Below are 24747 nucleotides of genomic sequence, written 5' to 3' on the forward strand. Positions count from 1 at the left end.
GAGAGCGGCGCACACTGATGATGATGATTGATGATTGCTATTGTTTTCCCCTTTGAAGCGGGGTGATGACATGTCATCTTACCAAAAAGGACTAATATAACCATGTTTTACACTCTTGGTTTAATACTAGTGCTGCTTAGGGCAGGCACTAAAGCTTATTAGGGCCGAAATACTTTTTTTTCCCTGTTACAGGTGGTAACTGTCCTAGGCAATATCCCCCTCTCTGCTTTTCGTTCCCCAGCATTCTAATCTTCTTTTCGTCCCCTCGACAGCCTTGAAGTTAACTTCCTCTCTGATACCCTTAAATCCTAGGGCTTCTGGAAGCCCAATATTCCCTTCATCTAGATTTGGATGGATAGCCTCACATTCTAACACTATGTGCCGCATAGTTTCTGTTTCTTTTCCGTAGACCACGCATACCCCATCATTTTGTAGTACCATCCGCGCGCCATCTGGGGAGAGCGGCCGTAACTGCAGTAGCAAAGAGCGCGAATTTCAAAGAGTAGAAAACGCAAAAATAAAGCAAAAACCCTAAACTATCTAACGATAATTTGCGGAAAAAGACGCCGTGAATGATGCCGAGGGTGGGAAGTACTGGGACGCGAATTGCCTTTCGTGTGGCGCTTGTCATTTACAGTGAATTTACTGTACCTCAAAATCATTTAAAACTCGGAGTGCATCAGCACGCAGGGACGACGACGCTCATCACACAAGCAATTCACAACTTGCGTCCCACTGCTTCGCGCCCTCGGCATCGTTCACGGCGTGGAGATGTGATTTTTTTATCAAACGTGACGCATACACTAGCTCTCTGTGTTTTCTAAAGTGGTTGAAAGTCAGAGCTCGTGTTGTTTCGCTCTTCCTTCCGTCATTGATGTGCTGCGCTGTACCCGATAGGCATCTGTACAAACGCGGGCTGCCGCAGCACACATTAGCTTAATGCAAGTCTGTCAGACTGATGAAAGCCCACAGCTGACGACTCCTCTAAAGCAACTAGATTTGTCTCAGCTGGCTAGAAAAAAAAACAGCATAGACGAATGAGTGTGTCAAAAGCACTACAGAAACGGATCTGTGTCTTACGCATTTATAATTCCCCACAAATTCGAAATTCTTCTAAATTCACCAATTCTCTGCAGCCTATAAATACTTAAGTGTCCGTAATTCCGAGCTTTACTCGGCTGTATTCTCAATACCCGGAAGTCTTCGATGATATCATACCAGAGCGCGAACACATGAGGACACACGAGGCGCAAACAATTATACACGCAAAACACTTAATTTCAAAGCATATTCGTTTTGGCGTACCAGAGGTTGTGGTATTAGACGCAATGATACCCTAGCCCATCGTCAACTTCGGTCATCATTTTTTGCCCCCGTGACGCTAACATCGGCGTTTGAGTGATAAATCCACATAGGGAAAAGCTTTACCGGCAGGTATTTTTCGGATTTATCCGAAAATATGGAGCCGTACCTATAAGGAATCTAGAAAAGACCACCCCTCGTCTCAACACTAACCAACAGTGGTGAAGACGGTGCATCCCATGGAGAGCGCAATAGAGATGGCAGCTTGCCCGACACCTCCGCTGCCAGAGTGGACGAGCACGGACTCTCCGGGCTCCATGTTGCCTCGTACCAGGAGCGCGTAGTAGGCGGTCAAGTAGGCCACGGGGACTGTGGACGCCTCTTCCAGGCTCCAGGATTCGGGCACTTCCCACAGGAAGGCCGGGTCGGCAGGCACCACCGTCGCCATGCCGTGACGAGGCACCGCCCCCATCACACGGCGACCAAGTGGGTCGCGGCCAGAGAACTCTAGGCCCAGGAAGCAGTCGGACATGGCGTTGGTCGCTACATGCAATTGGAGGAGAAACAAATGGAGAACCTTTGCTGAAGAGTTCAAAAGCCAAAAAAATGATGTGTAGCGGAAACAGTGCTGCTAAGCAGAACGGAACAGGGTGAGAGTCTAAGACACCGATATGGCCGAACAATATCATGTCAATACAGCTGGCAGCCACGGGGCCACGCACGTTGAAAGCTGCCCTAGTAACATGCCCGGTATCAACATTAAAGTGGATATAGTCACCACGAGGTTGTTTTTTGACTGACGAACTTTTTAGCGCTTCTGTTGACCTATTTCTTCCGGTTACTGTGTTGTTTTTATTAACGTGCTTTTTGGAAACAAAATCAGTCGTTAATCTCCCATTTTTGTGGCACTTCAGCTGCGCGCTTGTCTTCGATGTCGAAGTAAAGCGAGGTTATCGGGACTTATGAAGGGGAAACTGAGCCGAGAACGATCACGCATTGCTATCCCATGCGCTCCATCAATGGTTTTTGAGACAATAGTCATATTGGTGACGTGTTGCGGTATATGCGATGGGGCTAACGTACCCTATATGCTAGAACAGTTCGGCGATGTTTTAATGTTTTACTCGACGCTGGTAAGGCGCTGCTCTGTTGAGAACGAGGTCACGTGTCCAGCTCCCGCCGAAGTGGTCACTTTCTCTGGTGGTATGAGAAGTGCTAACCTCGAGTGTGAAAATTTCCGCACATGCTCAAAATACATCGGTGGTCAAATTTAATCACCAGGCTTCGTGTAACCCTTTGTGTACCCCATGTACAGCTGGAGGGTGCGAAACCAGCTCGCTGTGCGGCAATGAATTGATAACCAATCCGATTCGCAACTCTGGGTTATAAAACATTTCTGCTCAAGGCGGCGTCAGTCCGCGTGCGGCATTCAGTTCAAGGAGAAACGTATTTTTGAGCGCTTCTTTCAACACACGGCGTAAGCAATTGCGTTCATGAAAGTCCAAAACGAAAACGAAGCTGTCTGCACAATCGAACTCATATAACTTCCGCAAGCCATCGAGCGCCAATCCGAATCCAGAACTACCCATCACGCCCATTGCGGCGGGCGATCGCAGCGCCAGATTCCTCTCTAGTTGTTATTGTACGAAATTCTATGGCACCATCTTAAGTTACGGCCTTAGGATGAAAGGACGAATGTATCACTCTAATGCGCGATAAGGAAACACGCACAAATAAAGAAAACACGCAAGGCTTTTCTTAGGGCACGAACCATGTAGAGCTTCGATCGCTTTAAAAGAGGCGCGAAAAAGATGCCGCAATACAGAATTGACAGCAGGCGCCCTACGCACAAAATTTACTTCGAACCGTTCTTCATTCAATGCAGTTGCATTTTAAAGGCAATGTATTTCAATCGTTCCAAAAGAATTCAAACGATATCAATCATCTGCCAACCCACCAGATGGCTCTTGTGAGTGAAGCTTTCCCGTGGCGAGCATGATGTCATGGAAGTTTAGAGGAGCGTAGTAAACGCTACAAAGCACGGCGCCTGAGTGGGAGATGTGGCGGAGAGGTGACGCATACCACTTTAGGCTGGACAGGTCGCCAAGAGCACTCATGCCGAGGTATGCCATATCAGTCTCCGTGGTCGGGAAAGCTCCTGGAAAATGACGTCGGTGGAAGTTGCAGCCGATGTTACACAAGGCTATACAATATGAAACAAAGAATGCATCCTACTGAAGTTTGCTTGGAAGCGAGCTTTAAGCGCACTCTCTTCTTCGCCTAAGTGGTTCCAATTTTGTCAGTCATATTTTGACACAATAGCAATTGTGACACGTTGAATGTGCCGAATAGTGCCGCTGATTTTAGTGAAAGTCCAGTGATTTGTTGAATCATTTATATCATATAGCATTCATATGTCCTATCGTAAGGTGCAAAAAACAAAGTAATATGAGTCTGGCGTTTTTGTATAGCTGTCTTAAATATAAACGGCGCTTTGCGTCGAGTGCGTATTTTAAAGTACACCTCAAAATGAGACGGTTACGAGAGCATGCCGTTTGCGCGGTGAGGATTAGGGTTGAGGAAGTGTTGAACCGTTATTTTAAACCGATGAACAACGGTCTAAAATATCTCGATGTTGCGCTTGAAACCTACTGTTTTCCATGGGAGTGCTTTTTGCTTAAACATATTTATGAAGGAAATGGTCAAACATTCAATCAAATTAGGAGTGGTGACTTTTTTTGAAAATATGCTACCAGATTATTTAAGGAATGCCTTTTCAACAACCAAGGCGAAAATCCCGATGCCAGATTGTAGCCGCATTGTAATGCAGCTTCTTTCTTTCGTCATCGCTACTATTCGTCTACGTTGTTATTTCCCTAAAGGACGCCGTATTCTTTCTCCCAAATCAATGAATGCGAATTAACTGAGTTTTGTTAAAACAGTTTTTTTTTTCTGAGGAGTAGCTTCTAGTTTCTGTCACTATCTGGTGACTTTGTTGTAAGAGTTTACTGCCCAGCAAATTTAAGTGAAGGGAACAACCACAAAGAAAAAAAATTGGAACACTTACGGAATTTTCCCCTATAGTGCCTGTATGATCCCCATTGTCCGTTCCGATAGACATTCATAACTAACGCTCTTTCCATGACTTCCTTGTACTTAGGGTCACTCGGGTCGAAGTCGAGTACATCGCTCAGTCCTCCGATGCTTGAGTCTAGGATGCACCTGTTGAGGGCGTGCAGAGAATAGTGCTGGCGGGAAAGCATGTTTTTGAAAGACGTTTTTTTGTACTGTGGCTATTGCCAAAAAAAGATGAAAGGTGCGTGTTAGCGGTTGACTTGAAATAGCCCTTTCGTATAAGGTCTGAAAGTTGTAAATGCGCAAAGGTTTTTTGGTACTGCGTACTGTGCAGGGAGAAGGAGTATTATCTCTTGAATAGGGAAGGGTGTACCAATTATCGTCAATTGACAAATGATTTGTTTCGACAACTGTTTTTTGTAATGAAGGACACAAGGTAAACCATTGTTTTGCGACGATAGCTCATAGATTAGCAAACGACAAATAAGTTGCGACAACTGTGCATGGTAATCGATGCAGGGATCGGAGAAGAGAAATAGGACAGTCTTCTCGTTATCGCTGCGGGGCTCTCTGCGTTGGCTACACCGTGTAAATATTGTAAATACGTCTTCCCTTCCTCCGGGAAATATATTTATCGGCCCAATGCTGACCTCAGATGTACAATGAAGGCGTAAGACAGTTTTGCTTATAAGCTCCAGTTGCAATTCTGCAAAACTGTGAAAAAATAATGTTAATTTGGATGCACTAGGCGAAACGCCCAATGTAGACGTATCGCATTTCAAGTTATTTGTTAGAAAAGACTTGGTGAGTCGTCACAGTTTATTGGTATTCTGCAGTATACACCTTATTTGAGTGATGTTTTCATTATACGTTGCGTGCGTTTTATTCCGACGACGCAATTCTTCCGTTGAATCAAAGCTGTATGTGGTCTTCGTGGTTGCTCAAAAACATTGTTCAATGCTTTCTACTAGATGCTCGACAGAAGGTGTTCCTGGATTCTCAGCGTTTTAACGTTTGGGTTCTAGCGTGCTCGTTTTACGTATCTTGAAATGATTTGAGGTTAAGATTTTTTCATAAAGAAAACAATAAACAACAGGGCCAAAACTCCGTTTTGTGTTAACTCAACGCTGAGCGGTTCACCGGACAGTTTAAAAAACTAAACCCCAACAGGAACTATGCGTGTAAGAGTATTTAAGCCATGGAGGCGAAAAGTAAAAACGATGGTGTGTCGAGATTACGGCGTGCGTTAAAGATGCCAGCGTGGTCAACATTAACCCGGAGATCTCTATTACGGGCACAGCCCAGGTTAAAACCGCGTTACAACAACAGAACATTAATTTTGAGTTCCAGAATATTTTACCCGTTTGTCTGGCTTGCTTATAATTGCAGATAGTATATTTATGCACATACCTGATGCGACTGTCCTGCGTCTCCAACCTGAGGCAGTTGGTGAGGCCCACGACACCACTGATGCCGGCATCCTCACCGAGCAGCCAAATGTTGCCCCCTGAGGCTGGGCTTCCGTGAGGTTCCCCTACCTTCTCCTTGAGAGTCTCAAGCCAATCAAAGCTCGCCTTCCCCACCCTGATAATTTTATTCTTGGCCCCAGGACACTCCAAGGAACTCCTCCTTAGCAAAAGCAGTGACGATAGATTGCTTGACTTCAATCCAATCATGCAGAAACCATGGGCTGAGAACAGCGATTTCAACATATCGGTAGCGTGACAATGAAGCCAGGAATCTCCGAGCGTAGACAGGAGTTTCTCGGCAGGAGTTAGTGCCGTCCGGTAAGCGAGAAGGACAAATCCTCGTTCATTACAATGGGAACAGAGCTTCTTCACAAAATCCTCAATACCGTTGGAATCGACGCTGAAACAGGGAGCAATGACCAAGTCGGCTGGAGGGAGTGCACTTGTGGTAGCAGATGCAGGATCCCACATAACTGTCTTAGTGGCTTCAGAAATTTCCCGGAGAGCAGAGCAATCCGTCGGCTCAAGGACTGCAGTGTAGTCAATCTTGATCAAAGGGCTTAAGAGTGGCAGCAAAGAGCGCACCGATGTCGCAAGTACAAGCTTCGCATTGGGGGGCACAATCTCCAACACTCGCAAGTTCTTCGGGCTGGAGTTCTCGATTACAACATCCAGGAGTTGCCTCAGGGTCTCCTCATTCAGCAAGGCTGTGTTGATGACATCCTTGTCTAAGGTTTCTTTTTGGGCAGTGACAGCTGACTTGATGATGGCTTCTAGTGCGGCGGAGGAATTTTGAAGCATGTCTAGGATATCTATGAGCACCCGTAGCAAGCCGTGATCTTCCGTGGGGTGGTCAAAAAACTCCTTTAACACACGGTGGGTAAAAGCGTTTGTTTCTTCGAAGACACTTGCAAGTTCTGTTCCACTTCTTCTGGTTGCCTCAATAATGTGTCTTGCTAAGGTGGAGCAAACATTCACGTATTCAGTCAGGGATGCTTGTCGTTGTTGTCGGGTCTCCTCGTCATCAGTGTAAGGCACGAATCGACACTCTTCCAGCAATACAGTCTGCTGCATAGGACGCCGAGATACTGCTTTTACCACGAGGCCATGCACCCGAACGCCTCCAGCTGTGCATACGTTTAATTCTGGGTCGTAGTGCACGTCCACACCTGCGCAAATACAAGTTTTAAGCACTATGTAGCAAATGGTCTCAATGTACCTTCCTTCACATACCTACCTACACATCCTGCCTCGTTAACCATCTGCGTGTCGACCGTAGTGTCAATCTTGCACGAGAGGATTCTCACAGGCAACTGTATTGTACCTCGTTCACGGGCTAGGATACCCATCTGTAGCATAGAGTCAATAAATGTGGTCCAGTTGTTCTCCCATTTGAGTTTGCCAGAGCACCCTGTGAAAGAGACCAAAGTAGTTCTGGCCAAGAGATGATTTGAAATAAAATTAAACAGAAAACGCTAACAAATGTGCAAAAGATCAAACCAAAAGGCTTAAAAATAGTCGTGAGGAACATACTGAGAAGCACTCCATTCCACTGGAATGCAGCCAATCTGCGATTGCACGACACCGCCACTTCTGGTGAGCAATGAAACATCACTCGGAACAATTTAAATGAGCACAAGAAATGGTATTTAGAGGCCCTGAGCTGGACATTAGTTTTTGGTGAGAAATAGGCGTCGTAAAGTACGGCGTACAACACGGCGTTCTTGGGCGTTTACTCCCGATTCATCAAAAACCACTTTGCAGGTTCATCGTATCTGAAGTACTGCTTTCCCCAGTGAAGCTACATGTGTGGTGAGACAGGTCATAGTGTGAAAAGAATTAATCGGTTTTTGTTTATGTGCACCAGATGTTTACGTAAAACGGCGTGTTAACAGCATGGCCTCCAAATGAAACGTTGCACAAGCGACCTTCTATGGCCTGGGGTAAAGTACAGCGATTCCCTCAGCAATTCCCTCGTGGTGTGAAGGAGTGGAACAGCCTTTGTCTATCCATCACTAGCAGAACACGATTGCATAAATGTTCAGAATTAGTAGCAAAAAATTGGAACAAACATTGACACGTTGGATGCGTATGTTTCGAACTGCTTCTTCAGCCTACCGTAGCGACGGTTTTACACTTTGTACGTATTTTAACCGTTTTTTCACGTCTTTTATGAAGTCTTCAGTGTTGAACTTTGCTACCCCACTACAAAAGTGTTCATAATCGCCTGCTATTCTCGTTCTGTTTGCACTGGTTAAAACAAAGCCAGTGTGATCTGAAAAACTGTTCAATTCACTTTCTCTTGTTGACAAGCAGATGCATAAACTTAACTTTTTTGCCTCTCTGCGATAATCCTCAGTGGATAGGCAGGCAGTATGCACAATTTTTTATTTTTATCTGGGTGGTCGCCGGATGTTGCGGTTTGAAACATAATTATCCATGGAACGCGTCTGAATCGACCGTAGCATTGTGAGTAACTTTAGATGAACCACGCGGATAGAAAATGCCAATGTTTGGTCATATGAGATGGTCTAGAGACATAGGGCTCACCTGTGAGATCTGCTGCGAGTATGCCCTGGAAAGCTCCGCTGTACTGGAACCCGCGGAGCCTCAATTCCTTGTAGACATCCTCTGCCTGGAGCTCGTAGGTAACAGACTCCGAACTCGTTGCTGGTACCTCGTTGTCTAGGAGCCTCTCGCCCTGTTTGGCCATACGAATGCGGCCTGTGGCAATCAGCTCACCCGCCTCGTGCACCTCGAACTCATTCGAAGCGCGCATGACGTTCACCAAAAGACGAACGGGGCCTGCGCATGGCGGATGAAGTCGTCATGGCTTGAGTGTTGCGTTTCAATTCTTAATCTGTGACTGTACCGTTTTATGGCTCGGCTTTTAACATCGAAGCTGTGTAGAAAATTGTTATTTCGTTATAGAAGATTGTTATTAGAAAATATTTATTTCTTTATTTAACGCAATTAAATACAGATAAAATGCGGAGCGCTCATGCAGTGCGTGCCTCGCCGCGACCGCCCAGCGTCCCCTGCGCCTGTTTGTCAAACCAAGCGTAACCACTTAGGGAGATTGGCCGAGATTGGCCAGAAAAGAACTCCAGCCTGCGCCATAATCGTGGCAACACTTGCTCGGAATGAGAAAGACTCCAGCGTCCGCCGTAACCGTGGCGACTCGTGCTCTGAACGGGAAAGACACGTCACGGCGAACGCCCGTCCAAGGTGATTACCAATAATTATCACTTCCAAAAAATGAGGGAAGCTCACACGTATAGCCGGTATTCAATAGCGTGGAATGCATGCAGGCAACCGTGCGAGTGCGCCGCCATATCTGTGGCCAAGCGTCTGTTGCCAAGGCGACGTTGTGCGCCCGGCCCCCAGATCAGGCACCTACCTCTCTTCTCCTCCACGCCCTCATGGCGGCCAGGCAGCCGCGGGCCACGAGTGACCTTCGGTTCCCGGGCAAGGCGTGTGCGAGTGATTCGATAGCCAGTTGTGCCGCGATAGTATGGTGGCTAGCGATAGCGTTGGCTACGCGAAAAGTCACGATTCCGCTCATGAGTGTGCCAACCAAATCTGCAATTCAACCCCAGCCTCCGCGCACACCTACGAGCGAGTGTGAGTAGGTCGTGGCACAAAGATTGCAACGTGAGCGCAGTGGTTCGTTTGGCAGCAGAAACTGCATCATTAGCAAACTGTTGCCCTCTGAACGCAAAGTAATACTTCGACGCCAAGTGCTGTTGAGTGCAGCACAGTACGATCTACCTATCGCCAAACGCGTATGAAATAGTCGCCGCAGATCGGCTGATTGCCAGCCGCCGTGCTCTAACGTGAGACATGAGATGTTTTGCTGGGTGTGAATCATTTAGCGCACGAGAAAGCCAGCGGTAAATCTGTGTACGCGTGAACCATTTCTCCAAATAAATTATTCGGTTTTCGTACTCAACCACGAATTAGAGGGCACCTACCAGACATAAAGTCGTGGATGTGGTGCGCGTGCACTTGCGTCGACATCCGCGGCGGCAGCGAGATGCAGCGTCGGACTTATGCTGCTTATATGCGCCGTTCGCGGCCGCGGTTTCATCCTCCGTGGATTCAAAGTGCTCGAGGGTAGGTAGAGCGCCACCACTTAATGTGAGTGCGAATAATATTATATCTGTTGACGCCACTACCGATAATCGGGCTGAAACGCAGCAGACGACGTGCGCTGGTGTTTTTTTTTTCTTCGAGATGCGGGCGGAAAGCGCATGCGCTGGTGCGGTGGCCACCGACATGGCCGTTTTCTGTGTTGCCAGGCGGAGAAATCACCCGCTACACCTTTCATTGAATACCGCCTACAGCAACAATAATGGAGTAAAGTCGTTGCGGCAGCGAAGAAGAAGCAAATCGGCTGCAATCGTGGGCTTTGTGGGATATATGAGGGGTTCCTCGGGGGCCTTACCAGCTCTCTGGGGTAGGCCCCCACGCTAGCTCACGGCGTGTCAACCACGCGGGCTCCCATGCCTACGGCAGCCCAGCGAGGTTCGCCGATACGAGAACACAGTAGACAGTAGTGCCGAAGCACAGCCGTTTATTTGGGGAATCCCAAAGCATGCGAGCACAAGGCTCGACGGCGTTCACGAATCACGCCGTCCGGGTCGTGACCGCGAACGGGAGGTAGGCATTCACGGCGCGCGACCAACAAAGCTCCCACCTGAGATGCATGTATCCACCACCGCCGCGTTCTGCCGATCTCGCCCCGACCGGGTTTCCGACGAGACTCTCGCGACTCTCGCGCGCACACGCTCGCGCCGTCCGCGCCCGCGCGCCTATCCCCGCACACATCGGTGGTGCCATCTCTCGGGGGACGCCGACGAACCAGCGGAGCGCCGGACCGGTTTCAGCGCACAAGCGTCTCTCCCGAAGCGCGCGCTGGCTCGGGATCGCAGGTCGCGGTTCTCCACGATTCCCACAGCTTATACCATCGTGATGGTCGCGAAGGTCCCGTACTGCTTCGCTACCTTCAAGTCTTAGGCGTTAGTGTGAAATTCCTTTTTTTATAGCACCGCGTTCTTTGCTGAGTACCCCCACAGAAAGGACACTGTAACGCCCTGAATTTTCACAAAGATGAACAACGGGAGGCACTAACACATCTAATCGTTTTAATAGCGCAAGTCGAGATTTGATGAAACAGAATTTTGAGAAAACTAAAAAATAATAAAAATAGAAAAAGTAAAAGTTTATAAGAATGATCTGACCAAACCAAAAATATACATCGTATACATCTCGTTCATAAACTCAAGAATAAATAAGAAAGCCCGCAAGATAAGAATTGAAATACGAATAAAAATAAGATAAAGCGGACTAACCGTGCACAACGCCTTGCATCTGCGGAAAAACGCATCATTGGCGAAATAAAGTTACCTAATGGCTTCAGCAGTGTAAATTTACATCATTGGTGAAAATAAACAAAAGAGAACTTCAGAAAATATTAAAATCCTACGTGTTTGGCCACTTATAGCATTATCTGTCTGTAAAGAGGTCACCCTGTAAATCAACAAGAGGAATAACATTGCTACTCATTAGTAGAAAGTTCTTAGATTTTCTTAAGATTTTTTGCAATGAGGCTCTAATATATAGGTACAGACTCATGCTGATGCGTTTTGGTTTTGAATGCTGTTTTCTTATTTATTCAAATAGCTTTGTTTACCTGCATACGTCTTATATCGTGTGTACCGTAATCATTGCTTGTAGAACTAGTGTACCACCAGCTGCATTTCTGTGGCCTTAAATGCACAGTAAATGTTTATTTCTTCATACGCAGAAACTGCTTTCCTTCAAACATGTTTATCCGGTTACCTAATAGGATGTGGGCGCTTTTTGCATAACAGTTTCTGATGAAACCTTTCGCACGCATTCTTTTCACTGACTCTTTCAAACTAAGTACTCGGACAACGTAATGCATACATGGATAATTAAATATGAGTGCCTAATCGCTTGTTTACTTGTCCCAAGTATATTTGTGATAAATAATCTATCGCTTTAACGCCCTCCTGAGGCATATTCGGTTGCACAACACCCAAGGAAGGCAGGCAAGTATCAGCGACAATAAGAAGAATTACATACGACAATAGTTTCTCGGAAATGAGAATTCTGCAGATAATCCTAACATAATTTCTACACTAAAGTTTTTTTCTGTTGTTTGTCATTTGGGCTATGTCGGTGCCATTGAAAAAAACCCGCGCGCAAATGAAATTTAGTGGGGCGCATGACTAGTGCAAGCGGAATAACTATTTTTACGCGGGAAGGCCTAAAGAAAAGGATAGTACATGTTTAAAGGTACCATGAAGACAAAATACAAGCTGGCTTGTTTCATTTGAAACAGTCGCCTTCGGTAAATTACATACTTCATTTCAGTACCGAAAGACGCTGTTTTAAAACAAACGTTGATAGATGTTTAAACTTTCAAATTTGGCACTACGCAGCCGCACCAATGATACAATGGGGTAAATACTAGAAACGAAAATATCGGTGTGTGAACTCTATGTTAGCATTCCAGTGTAACGATCAAACGAAACTAGAGTTAACACTAAGATCGCAGTCTTGTTACTTGGAAGTCAACTTGGTTGGTGGCCGCCAATCTTACAAACAGGTTCCTGTGATATCATAAAAGCTGGGCGAGAAATGTTCTGGTGGATAGGCACAACTTCATCGGTTTGTCTTATTGCCTAGATAATGTGTTTAAGGTTTGAGCTAAAATTGGCGTCATTGTTATGGCGACAACACAGTATTTTGAAGGAACTACGCCTGTGTTCAGTCTTCATAAATTAGATCAAAGTCCCTATAGTCCACATGTGCAAATTTTTTCCACTTATGTTTATATTGTTACTTCGTAGATGTCAGATCGCTGGCACATCATTGTGTAGTCTCACAATGTAAACTGTGGTAGGAAGCACGGCACACTCAATCCCTAGAAAATATTTTTGTAACATCCTTTTTCTGATATTCTCGTACCCATAGAGCTGACTCCGGGAAATGGTTTCCCTGTTGACCTCATCTCATCTCGGTGTTCGATAACATTTCTGGGGTGTTTCGACAAGTATCCACAATTGCCGAATCCACCAAGTCTCTATGCAACTGACACGGAACCTCATGCTATACCACCAAAATGGTCGTTTCAGTTAAATGTCAAGCCGAGCTACGCCTACACATAAAAAATACAACTCACCGCTTTTAGGCAGGACGGTTGCACGGTGCAAAACAACGTCTTCGAAAACCACTGAAATCTGATGAAAAGGCCGGGAGAAGCATTTCGTCAGACTCTTCCAGGCGAGCACCAAGTAACCGCTTGCTGGTAACAGCACACGCCCGTCTATTTGATGACCTGTCAAGTAGGCGTCCCCATCGTTGGCGGCAACATCCAGCTCGACGACGTGTTCTGTTTCCTGCGCGAGCGAGCGTTCCGTGGGAATTAAATTCTCCCTGAGATACAACTAGTGTGGAATTTCATTGTGAGAGGGTACTGTAGCTTGAGCGGGATATCATTTCTTGCTCACAAACACTCAGTGAGAGTGCCCGCATGTCGGAGTGCCCTAATTCAACTATGGTGAAGACGTGTTAGGACTGGACGCCTGGAAAAAGCTTGCAGGCATTATAGGTCGACGCAATACTTTGTTGGCTTTATGGAAACTGTACTAAACGCAAATGTTTATTGCTTTCAAGTGCTTGCCCAGCTCACAGGGCAGCTGACAACCAGCATGTAGGATTGTCGGCGTACAGAGGACCTCCAACGGATCTTTAAGCGATTTGCAACGGTCCATACGAGCTCGAATGTCTGCAAAGGAAGAACATAGGGGAGGACATGGGTCTGCAAAAGAGCGTTAGGTGGCTGCAAGGGCATACGAAGGCATCTAAGGGGACCTTAGGATCAACGCAACGGTCAGTGTAATGGGTCGGCTTCCAGAAAACAAGATGGTTTTGAGAAGTAACCAAAGCCAGAGACAAACTCGCACCGTCACGGATTGGCGTAACTGGGCAGATCTTTGTTTACATGCTGACTGGCAAGATAAAAAGATCAAAGCGTTTCTGGCATCCCATTCTTTTGAAGCGCTGCATCGGCTTTAGCTGCGTTTTGCATAGACTGAGTACAACTAGGCGGCTTTGCCCGCTTAGGATTTTTCGGGTGTAAAATACGGCCATTTTCTTTCGGGACGGAATTATAGGCCCTTTACTGGTGTCCAAACGTTTTCAGCGGAATTACAGAATTTGCACTTGTGGAATCTATCAATAGCCGGCAAGTCACAATAACACACGTAGTGGGGCAAATAGTGTTCATTTGGCCGTCACTTGGTTACGCAAGCGATTATTAGGCGGTCGGTGTTCCGGAAAGGGGGTTACGGAGTTTTGCGAGAAAAAAAATGTTTACAAATTCATTGTTTTTTTGTTTACTGAACACAATTGAAGGCTTAAAAACCTGTTGTGGCAGCCAGGATCGTAAAAAAGAGGTTATTTAAGCGTGCAATAGTTCTTCGCAGTGTTCTTTTACGCAGTACCAATTTTTATAGTTATGTAGAGATGTGGCATGTTTAAGACACGAACAGCGGAGTTGAAGTGTCGATTACCTAGAACCCTACAAAGGATAGCCGCACTGACTTCCCATTCGAAGAGTAAACTAGATTCTATCTGAAAATAAAGTTTCCGACAACACAACATTGACTGTGACAAGAGTCTTACCCGTGCCCAAGGGAACTCGTTCCAAGCTGGAACCGGCCACTTCTGCGAGTGGTCCCAGCTCACGAGGTGCGAAATGTTGGGCGTGCCTCGAGGAACCGGCCAGGGAACTGGCGGGTACAGCGGAGAAAGGTTCAGAGCGAAGCCCAACGTGTGCAACTTGCCCAGGGTGTCCAGGAAGAAGGTCGGGTTGTCAGCATTGCGCTTCATTAGGCCGAGGCAAGTTGACGCAGGGCCTAGCGTCCGGCGTAGAATGGCCTGAGGAGCGTGCGCGTGCAACACGGGGAAGTGTTTGGTCAGAGTGGAGAGGCATACACAATTCCGCTAGGAAATAAACTCTCTTGCCCCTTGAAAAGGTGAAAGTATCTGTTCGTTTCCTCACTGAGAAAATTTTAGCACAGCATGTGGTGTATACTGGGCTTTAGAGCAATTTTTTTTCACAACGTGAATTTGGAAGATCTTTTGCCACGACATCTACTCGGTTCCTTATACCACGCGTAAACATGTATACGGTAATGTGAAAGAGGCCCACGTGCAGTCAGTGTACTCTAGATGATCTTTATTTCCACACGTGACATTGCGAGGCACTGCCAATCGAAGGCGTCGCTGAATACGGAGATAGACATGACATGAAATGGCATGGGGTGGTTGCAATTTTTAAGCTAAGAAAAGCAGTCATAAAAATGGTTATAAATCGGATGTACTACTTATCAAATAGCACTTATATGCCACCAGAATGCTCACTGAAGTTCTTCTTATAAGCTAAACTACTCGATTTCCAGTAAAAAGTAGTTATTCTGGTCCCTTGCAATTAAGCGGCCGTCAAAGAAATTGTTGGGCGCAATGAACTTAGAATTATGTATGGAAAAATAGTACGCGAGTGGAAATTGCCTGAAGATATATCTGCTGACTGTGAGGAAAACATATTTGGCATTCTGTCACTTTAATTAATTTCTGCCAGAATGTAATAGTCAATGCTGCCATTATTTCTAGGGATAGAGACCTCAGTGGCATCGCTTGTGGCTACCCTGCCAATATACTGCTATTCTCGTCGTACAATGAGCACAACAAGCGTGATCTGCGGAAGTTAAGGCTAAAAATGGGCATTCACCTGTAAAAGGCAGTGTGGTGCGACTTCAACAAAGACGCCGTCTTTGGGGGCGTTCTGCAGGGCCTCGTAGAAGAGCACAGGAGAGAGAAAATTGTTGGCGTAGTATTCGGCTGAGCATCTCTGGGCCCAAGGGGATTCCCTGTACTGGTCTGGCACAGATGACGTGACCCATCGTTCGCTGCGTGGTTTTGGATCCGGAATAATCTGTTGGATGTCAGAAAAGTTGGTCTTTTTACAGAAACGACGCTACTGTAAAAATAATAAAAACGGAATAACGTACAATAGTTGCCGCCCTACTGTCAGCCCCTTCCCTGTGTTGTCGTTTGATGCACTCGACAGGTTCCCAGCCTGTTCGCATTCAGTGCTTTGCCGATAAAATATATTGTTATCAGCAGTGCGTTAAGAACTCTTACATTACACGACTGCCTTAGAATAGCAAGAGTATGCTGGGTTTATAAAGGTGGAAGCGACAATACTATAATCGCCGTTAGACCGATTTCTCGACTGCCTGCGGGGTCTAAACTTTTTGAGCCTGTTGTAAATTTTAAACTGCCTAAAGTTGTCGACAAACACGAAATCTTGAAGGGAGACTGCAGACAAAACCGAAGTTGATTTAAATACCTAGTTTTACATCCGCAGAAATCGAAGATACCAGTCTCTGGGTCATTACCTTGAAAATAATCGCGTAAATAATAAAAAAACGAAGCTATCAGCCGATCAGCAGAGATGACGTCAACGGAGACTGAGCAGATGTGCCAAGAGTCATGTGACGAACAACAGAACGAGAACCATGCCTACAAGCTCTCCAAGAAACGCATAAAATTTTTCTTTGCACGTTCACATGGATTGGTCATAAACAAATATAAATGTGCATGTATAATTCAAGCCATGCTGAGATTCGCAGGCTGCGAAGCTGTGGCGCTGGTGGCGGTTGCGATGGTTATTGCAGGTTTGGCGCAGTCAGATGTCTGTTATCTTCTTGTTTACATCACAGCGGCAAGTCGCGCGTCGACCTTCCACCGTTCCGCGCTTCTGTGAATAGTAATTTGCGTCTTACAGAGCAAGTGTTTTGCTCCCTCCCGTAGCAATGTCTGCCCGAATGAAGTTTTGCACCCAAGCCGGCGGCGGCCCTAGCTGTGTGTGTGTTGGGGTAGCCTTCGTTCTAGATGAAATTCGACGGTGGGCTCCTATGAGTGGAAATAGGCTTACTATGTTGCAATTATCACTAGTGACAATTAAACCCCCCACAGGGCATCTGGAATGTGCACGAGTTTTTTAAACCTTCACGGGCTGCGCCGGAGTGAAGTGACTTCTTCGTTCTCGTAAATCGCAAGAAGTGAGTTCTGCCCTTATGACGAACAGGAGGCAATCGATCGCCTGTTAATTTCACACTTCGGACTCAAAGCGCCTGCCATGACGATGTGTTTGCTCGAAACCATTTCTTGATTCTATTGAAGTTGAATAAAATGTGTGCGTCAAATCGGGTTCATTGATTCAAGGCATTGTGTGCTGCCATGCTCCCACTACGTTGCGTACTTAGGTAAAAGGATATTTCTATCATGTTATGCACGTTTTACATTCTCTACTGGCGCCAACGTGTTTGTTAGTAGTGGTTCGGGTACTCGTAAAAGCTCTCGGCACCCTTATGGCCGACGGGCTGATAAGCAACTCGCTCAGAAAAACTACCAACAGATGCCGCAATAAGCGTTACCATATCGCAACGAAAAAAAATTATCGTTGGATGGTGTGAGAAGTTTAACTAACCGATGTCGTCACGTTAGTTTATGCGATTGCATCGAAGCGACTATAATTCAACTATCCATAATGAGAAGGCAAATCCGCACAACGCCCCTCTCGTCGTTGTCGCTGCGGTATCGCATAGTTGCGCTGTTCGCTATACGCTATGGCGGATCAAGCAGGGAAAGCAGGACCGAGACGTCCGGTTGTCCGATTGGTCACGGAACCTTCTAGCTCGAGCACGCGAGCGCGGCTGATCTTCTTCTTTGATTCATCGTGCCAACGCCCTCTGCCTTCGCTCGTGTCACCCGCCCATTCCACATTTATTTTCCACAGACACCTTGCAGGTAAAGTAGAAGGCCGCGGGGCATATTCACATTGTTTAGCCACCATCTCAGGTTCCGCACGGCACCAAATTGACGCACAAAGGGTAGCAGGTACCGGAAGTGTGGGGCGGACAAGTTGTTTTGTCGTATGTGCCAATTGCGCGACCAGTGGCTGCTGCTGCCGTGATAGTTCACTAGGTAGGTTTTAGCATTCGTGCTAGACCACACCGCTGTCTCACTCGCTTACGGCAACCGTTTACGTCACGCGAAACGTCATAAAATGTCGCGATGTATGAATGGAGTTTTTCAATGCCTAATTTTTCGACAATTAAAGAATCTTTCGCCGCCGAATAAACGCTGAGGGGTTTTGGTGCAGTTGAATTCTCATCTGAGAACAACTTGCTATTTGCCTTCAGTGTCCTTTAAGTGTCTTACAATACAGTTTTCGAAAAAAGGAAGTTCGCATGACACAACACAAAACAATGACCAATATTTAGAAAAATACATACACTTGGGAGGTTCTTGATCTTCTCAAAGCATATTACTGATTTTGCAAAAACAAAAAAAGCCATGTTAGTGATAGATGAATACACGAATTAACCCACGGCCCTCAGTCTCCAGTGGCTGCGAAGCAACTGATCATGGCGGTGCTCAGACCTGGGACGGAGCAAAGGGTACTAGAATCCCTGGAGCCGGACAGGCCGCCATTGAAATCTGAACCTGGCAACGTTTAACACTTGAACTTTAATCTAACGAAGCCAGTCTGGAGGTGTTGTTCGAGGAATTAGAGGGCATTGAATGGGATATAATAGGGCTTGGTGAGGTTAGAAGGACAGGTGAAGCCCTTACTGTGCTGAAAAATGGACACGTCCTACGTTACCGTGGTCTAGTGGACAGAAGAGAACTGGGGGTGGGATTTCTAGTCAATAAAAGCATAGCTGGCAACATAGACGAATACTATAGCATTAACGAAATGGTAGCCTATCTTGTAATTAGGCTTAATAAGAGGTACAAACTCAAGGTGTAGAGGGCATCCAGCCACGACGACCAGCTGGTTGAACGCTTCTATGAAGATGTGGAATCGCAATGGACGAAGTAAAAGCACAGTATACCATTGTTATGGGAGACTTCAATGCTAAAGTAGACAAGAATCAGGCTGGAGACAAGGCGGTTGGGAACTATGGTGTGGGCTGTAAAAATAGCAGGGGGGCCTACCAGTCGAGTTCGCAGAACGAAATATCTACGTATCATGAATACCCTCTTCTGTAAACGGGAGAGCCGGAAGTGGACGTGGAGGAGCCCGGATGGGGAGCATAACAATGAAATAGACTTCATATTATGCGATAACCCTGGCGTAGTGCAGGATGTGGAAGTGCTCGGAAGGGTAAAGTGTAGTGACCACCGTATGGTAGGATCTCGAATTAGGCTAGATTTCAGGAGGGACCGTAACAAGCTAGTACGTAAGAAGCCGATCAATGAGCTAACAGTAAGACGTAAAGTAGAAGAATTCAGGATTGCAATGCAGAACCAATATTCAGCTCTTACCGAGGAAGCAGAGTTTAGGACACAGGAAGCCAGCGACACTCTTACACGCATAATCACACAGTGTGCAGTAGAAGTGGGGGCACGATGGCTAGACAGGATACTGGTAAACGTTCCCAGGAGACGAAAGATCTAATTAGAAAGCGCCAAGGCATGACAATCTCCACCACAGCTGACAGAATAGAACTATCGGAGCTTTCGAAGTTTATCAACAAGCGTAAGACAGGTGACATACGGAATTATAATATGGAGAGGATTGAATATGCTGTAAAGAACGGAGGCAGCCTGAAAGCAGTGAAGAGGCGTTTGGGCATGAGGAAAAAATCAGGTGTCTGCCCTTGAAGACAAGCAAGACAATGTCATCACAAATAGGGATAAAATAGTCATTTCAGCCGAGGAGTTCTATAGCGATCTGTACAGTTGCCAGGACATCCAGTGTAATGCCGAACCAGAAAGTAGTTCGGAGGCGACAGACATCCCACCAGTAATGACAGAAGAAGTAAAAAAGGCTTTGAAAGAAATGAAAGGGTGCAAAGCACCTGGTCAAGATCAGATAACAGCAGACATCTTGAAGGATGGCGGGCAAATTGTACTAATAAAACTGGCAAACCTGTACACGCAATTTCTAACGACCGTGAGTTTACCGGAATCCTGGAAGAACGCGAACATCATCCTAATCCATAAAAACGGTGACATGAAGGACTTGAGAAATTACAGGTGAATCAGCTTACTGTCAGTCTACAAGGTACTTACCAAGGTAATCGCTAACAGAATTTCTGCAACCTTAGATTTCAGTAAACCTAGAGAACAAGCAGGGTTTCGTAAAGGCTATTCAACAATGGACCATATTCACACGATCAGTCAGGTGTTAGACAAGTGCTCGAGACTGAACCCCTATATATAGCCTTCATAGATTATGAGAAAGAATTTGACTCGGTTGAAACCTTAGCAGTCATTCAGGCATTACGGAGCCAGGGTGTAGACGAGCATTATGTAAAAATACTAGAGGATATTTACAGTGGGTCCACAGCTACCATTCTCCTCCATAAGGAGAGCACTAAGATACCTATAAGGAAGGGCGTCAGACAAGGAGACACAATCTCTCCAATGTTATTCACAGCATGTGTACAAAAAGTATTCAGAACATTGGATTGGGAACAGGTGGGAGTAAGGGTTAAAGGAGAATACCTCAGTAACCTCAGATTTGCTGATGACGTTGCCTTGCTTAGTGAGTCGGGGGGCGAATTGCAAAGGATGCTTACCACACTAGACAGACTAGAACCGTGGGCCTGAAATCAATATGCAGAGAAAAAAGTAATGATCAATAACCTCGGGACAGCACAGCGATTTGAGATAGGTGGCGAGGCAGCAGAAGTGGTAAGAGAATATATTTACTTATGCCAAGTGGTGACCCTGATCCCAACCATGAGGCAGAGATAATTAGAAGGATAAGAATAGGGTGGAGTGTATTCGGCAGGCATTCTCAGATAATGAATGGCAGCCTACCATTGTCCCTAAGAAGAAAGTGTATGACAGCTGCATCTTACCGGTACTCACCTATGGGGCAGAAACTAGGAGGCTCACTCAGAGGGTTCAAATTAAATTGAGGACGACTCAGCGAGGAATTGAACGAAAGATGGTAGGTGTAACATTAGGGGACCGGAAGAGAGCGAAGTGGATCAGGGAACAAACGCGTGTAAAGGACATATTAGTAGAAATAAAGAAGTGTAAATGGACGTGGGCTGGACATATAGTGCGAAGGCAAGATAACCGTTGGTCATTAAGAGTAACAGAGTGGATCTCTAGAGAAGGCAAGCGGGGCAGAGGGCGACAGAAAGTTAGATGGGCAGATGAGATCAAGAAGTTTGCGGGGATAAATTCGTCGCAGTTAGCACAGGACCGCGGTAATTGGGAATAGTCGGAGAGACCTTTGCCCTGCAGCGGGCGTAGATAGGCTGCTGCTGCTGCTGATGATGTGATAGATACTAGTACGCGTCAATACAAGCCACAATATACCACAAATACCAAATAGATAACGGTGTTCAGTAGGGGTCAATACTTGGTCCCGTGCTCTTTAATTTATACGTGAATCACTCCTCTTCCGCACTCGCCTGCTCACAGGTAGTTATGTACGCGGAGTGTACTCATATTATTACGTGTTGTTTTGAACTTTGAGCGAACCAGTAAATGAATGGAAGGATCAATCTAAGCAGCGTCAGCCATATTAGCACGAGCAAGGCTATGTGCCAAACTGTACATCGCTTTCTTCAGGGAAAGAGGGCACTGTGGCACGTGCCCTACCAACATTTTCTTCTTGTGACAATATGTTCTTTTCCTAGAAATCATTTCCTGACCTCAAACATGCAGCTACAACTACCCGTAATCGTGCAGGTAATGAACTAATAAACGCTTGCACAGTGCTGCCGTTCAGAAATTATTAAATAGAACAAAAAGAAACCCCAAATCTTCAGTTACTTCTTTTGGAAGAGATTTACCCTGAAATACACATGTAGACAAACTGCGTTCTGCACGGAGTAAAAGTTCGGGTGGTGTATACAGAATATCTTCTCCCATATTTCCGGAGTCAAAAAATGGTGCAATATCCGCTGTTTTATTCCAGAATTCTTTACTGTTCGTTTACATGGGGTAACACTCCATCCACGGTTGCTTACATTGCATAAAGTACTCCAAATTTCTGAAAATTATAACGGGAGTATACACCATGTAGGAACGCAGAATCTGTGCACTAAACACGGTTTACTAATTGTTCACTTGTATATTATTTCTTTATTACAATTCATTGGAAGTAATAACGACTGTAACCACTATAAACTTCAGCTAATGAGTGGGTACTCCATTTGGCGAACTTCGAAAAACACAGAAGGCCGTACTGATTCCGAAAGCGAGCATACAAATTTCCAGATGCCCTATTTTAAATTGAATTGAAAAACACTAAGACGGTTGCAAAGAATCGTCCGACAAGTTCTTTCAATGTTTTGCTAGACGTTTCCAGTAAATGCTCGTAATCTGCCAGTTACTGTTTTATTTTGGTTTTGCCTTTTCTCTTTATTGCATGTTTAGACAACGGAATTATATATTGTTTGTTGTGTATCTGTGAGCGACAGACTGACATTGCAATTGTGTTGAAATATTCTACAAGAGCAGCCTGCGAATACATGTACTCTTTTTTTATCTAATTTCACTCTCTTACTATCGATTTGTTTAATGTTTTGCCTGTGAGGACAACGAATTGCGCGTTTAGAACTTGTTTAATGTTACTATCTAGTTTCTCAAGTGTACTGTAGGCAAGGTAAGCAATGAAGCAAGGAACTGACGACTGCACTTGACGAACTCAAAAGTGGTATTAAAGCGGATCTGAAGGTTTTTGGAGATTCGATAGACCAGGACTTTCCAACGTAGCTACGGGAAATAAAAGCCAGCCTAAAATTCATTGGTGAAAAGTATGATGAAACGAGGGTCGACCTAAAATCAGTACTGGAGCAAAATAAGCAGTTGAGTGCAGAGAATGTCACCCTAAAGGAGCGCTGCAATAAACAAGAAACTGCACTAAAGGCCATTCAGTCACGGGTTGTTGACTGCGAACAAAACTCAAGAAATGCGTACGTTGAAATTTAAGGAATACCACTGCGTGACAAAAAAAACCTGTTTGATATCCTAACTGAGCTAGGAAACTTCATTGAAGAGCCCATTTCACCCTGCGACGTCGATGTATGCCATTGTGTGCCGGTCCCGAATGAACAAGCGAGTAAAAAACGTTATCGTTCAGTTCATTCATCGATGTAAACGTATTGCTGTTCTTGAGGCCGCAAAGAAAAAGAAGCTGACATGTGCATAACTTGGGCTAGATTATCCTCCACCTGTCTTCGTTAATGAGTATCTGTGCCCAGATCGGAAGCGTTTGCTCGGACAAGCTATCGCAAAAAAGCGAGAAGCTGGCCGGAAATTCGTGCGGGTCCGCAACGGTAACATATATGCAATAAGTCAGAGAAAATAACGCATTGAAAATCGGCAGTGCATCAGCTCTAATGAAAATGACCCCGAAAGCAATAAGGCAACAACTGAACAGGAGGCAAAAAAAGGGTGGATTTGACGAACTATCTACCACCGCAAGTCTCTGTGATTCTGCGAGCAGAAGAACACTCATCTTCTTTAATTTAAAAAATCGCCCAATTAACAAAAAGACAGACGAGCTGCAATTCCTCTTCGACTAATTCAGATTTTCCTTCCATGTCATTATGTTCACGAAGATATCGTATCATGATGTCTCTAGGTATTTTGTTTTAAACGACTACACGCATTTTACACTTAACAGATCTGACCGTGCGAGGGAAGGCATATCCTTACAGATTTTGAACACTGTTGTTCAAGAAGAAAATAGCAAATTCCTGACTATTACGCCGGACTGACGGTTGAATGGGGCAGAAATGTATTTACTGTGCTGTACCGTCCCTTTTTTCATGCCAGAAGCTCTTCTTGATCACGTGTCTTCGAATCCACAAATTCTGTATCTTTGTGGTGACGCAAATATTGATGTTAGCTTTTCTTCCCCTGCTGAGCTTGAGCTAACCAGTTTATTAGATGCCTGTAGGTTTTGTAATATCATTGAAGGGCCGACACGCGTCACACTGTCGACGTCAACAGTACTCGACCTTGTCATAGAGAACACGGACAAGCAAAATGTACATGCCGGCACGCTTGTGTGCAATATAAGTGATCTTCTGCCAATATTTGCCTGTGTCAACGAAGCTCATTTAAAAGCGCGGAATGCGAATTGCCTTGCGCACGCTATCAACGTATTGACGTGAACACACTTGAATGCTTTCGGGATAAGATTCGAGCAACGAACTTGGAGGGAGTACTGTCACACATCGACGCGGATAGCGCGTATGAAGCCCTCATCGACAAACTTAAATCTTCTTATGAAAAGTGTTTTTCTTTCTTCTACCATCGAAAAAAAAGCTACAAAACCATGGGTAACTGCGGATTTCCTACAAAAAATCAATAGAAAACTGAAATTATATTTGGAGTTTATGAAGTCGAGAGACAATAATACATTACGTGCCTTCTAGAAATATCGTAATAAATTAAATAAAGAACTAAAACAGGCAAAATCCGATTACTTTAGCAGTGTTTTTTTTTCCACCTCCAAGAAGGACTACGGCGACTCATGGGCTCAATTGAACTCCGTACTCAACATCCGATCAAGAGTGTCACCAAAAACAATTGAACATGATGACACTGTTTGAAGCGGTGAAGCATTTTCAGTCAAATTCAACATCTTCTTTATAACCGTAACGCGATCCTTATGCTGCTCTTCTAATTCCCCTTGCGGTTATGCTTATCAGGCTCCAAGCGTGAAGGTATCTTTGTTCATGTCTCCAACAACTGAAATAGAAGTTCAACAAATATACAAAAATTTCACACTCAGCACGGCTCACGATATCGACGG

The 24747-nt window shown here is 45.4% G+C and overlaps 1 protein-coding gene across 1 annotated transcript in view; it reads right to left on the reverse strand.

Annotated features, from left to right (window-relative positions):
• The window catches only part of LOC144137996 (fatty acid synthase-like), a 73853-nt gene that overhangs the window by 20707 nt on the left and 28399 nt on the right, over nucleotides 1-24747 (reverse strand). Inside the window, exons 10-18 of the mRNA XM_077670029.1 lie at nucleotides 15673-15876; nucleotides 14565-14819; nucleotides 13060-13276; nucleotides 8397-8651; nucleotides 7084-7257; nucleotides 5788-7015; nucleotides 4370-4524; nucleotides 3260-3460; nucleotides 1516-1845 (exon numbers count right to left, since the gene is read on the reverse strand). Of these exons, the coding sequence (XP_077526155.1) occupies nucleotides 1516-1845; nucleotides 3260-3460; nucleotides 4370-4524; nucleotides 5788-7015; nucleotides 7084-7257; nucleotides 8397-8651; nucleotides 13060-13276; nucleotides 14565-14819; nucleotides 15673-15876 (3019 nt within the window). The remainder of the gene's footprint in view (nucleotides 1-1515; nucleotides 1846-3259; nucleotides 3461-4369; nucleotides 4525-5787; nucleotides 7016-7083; nucleotides 7258-8396; nucleotides 8652-13059; nucleotides 13277-14564; nucleotides 14820-15672; nucleotides 15877-24747) is intronic.

Source organism: Haemaphysalis longicornis, unplaced genomic scaffold (assembly GCF_048455015.1).
Source record: "Haemaphysalis longicornis isolate Haplotype H1 unplaced genomic scaffold, Haemaphysalis longicornis Haplotype H1 scaffold_5, whole genome shotgun sequence".
Taxonomy (NCBI): domain Eukaryota; kingdom Metazoa; phylum Arthropoda; class Arachnida; order Ixodida; family Ixodidae; genus Haemaphysalis; species Haemaphysalis longicornis.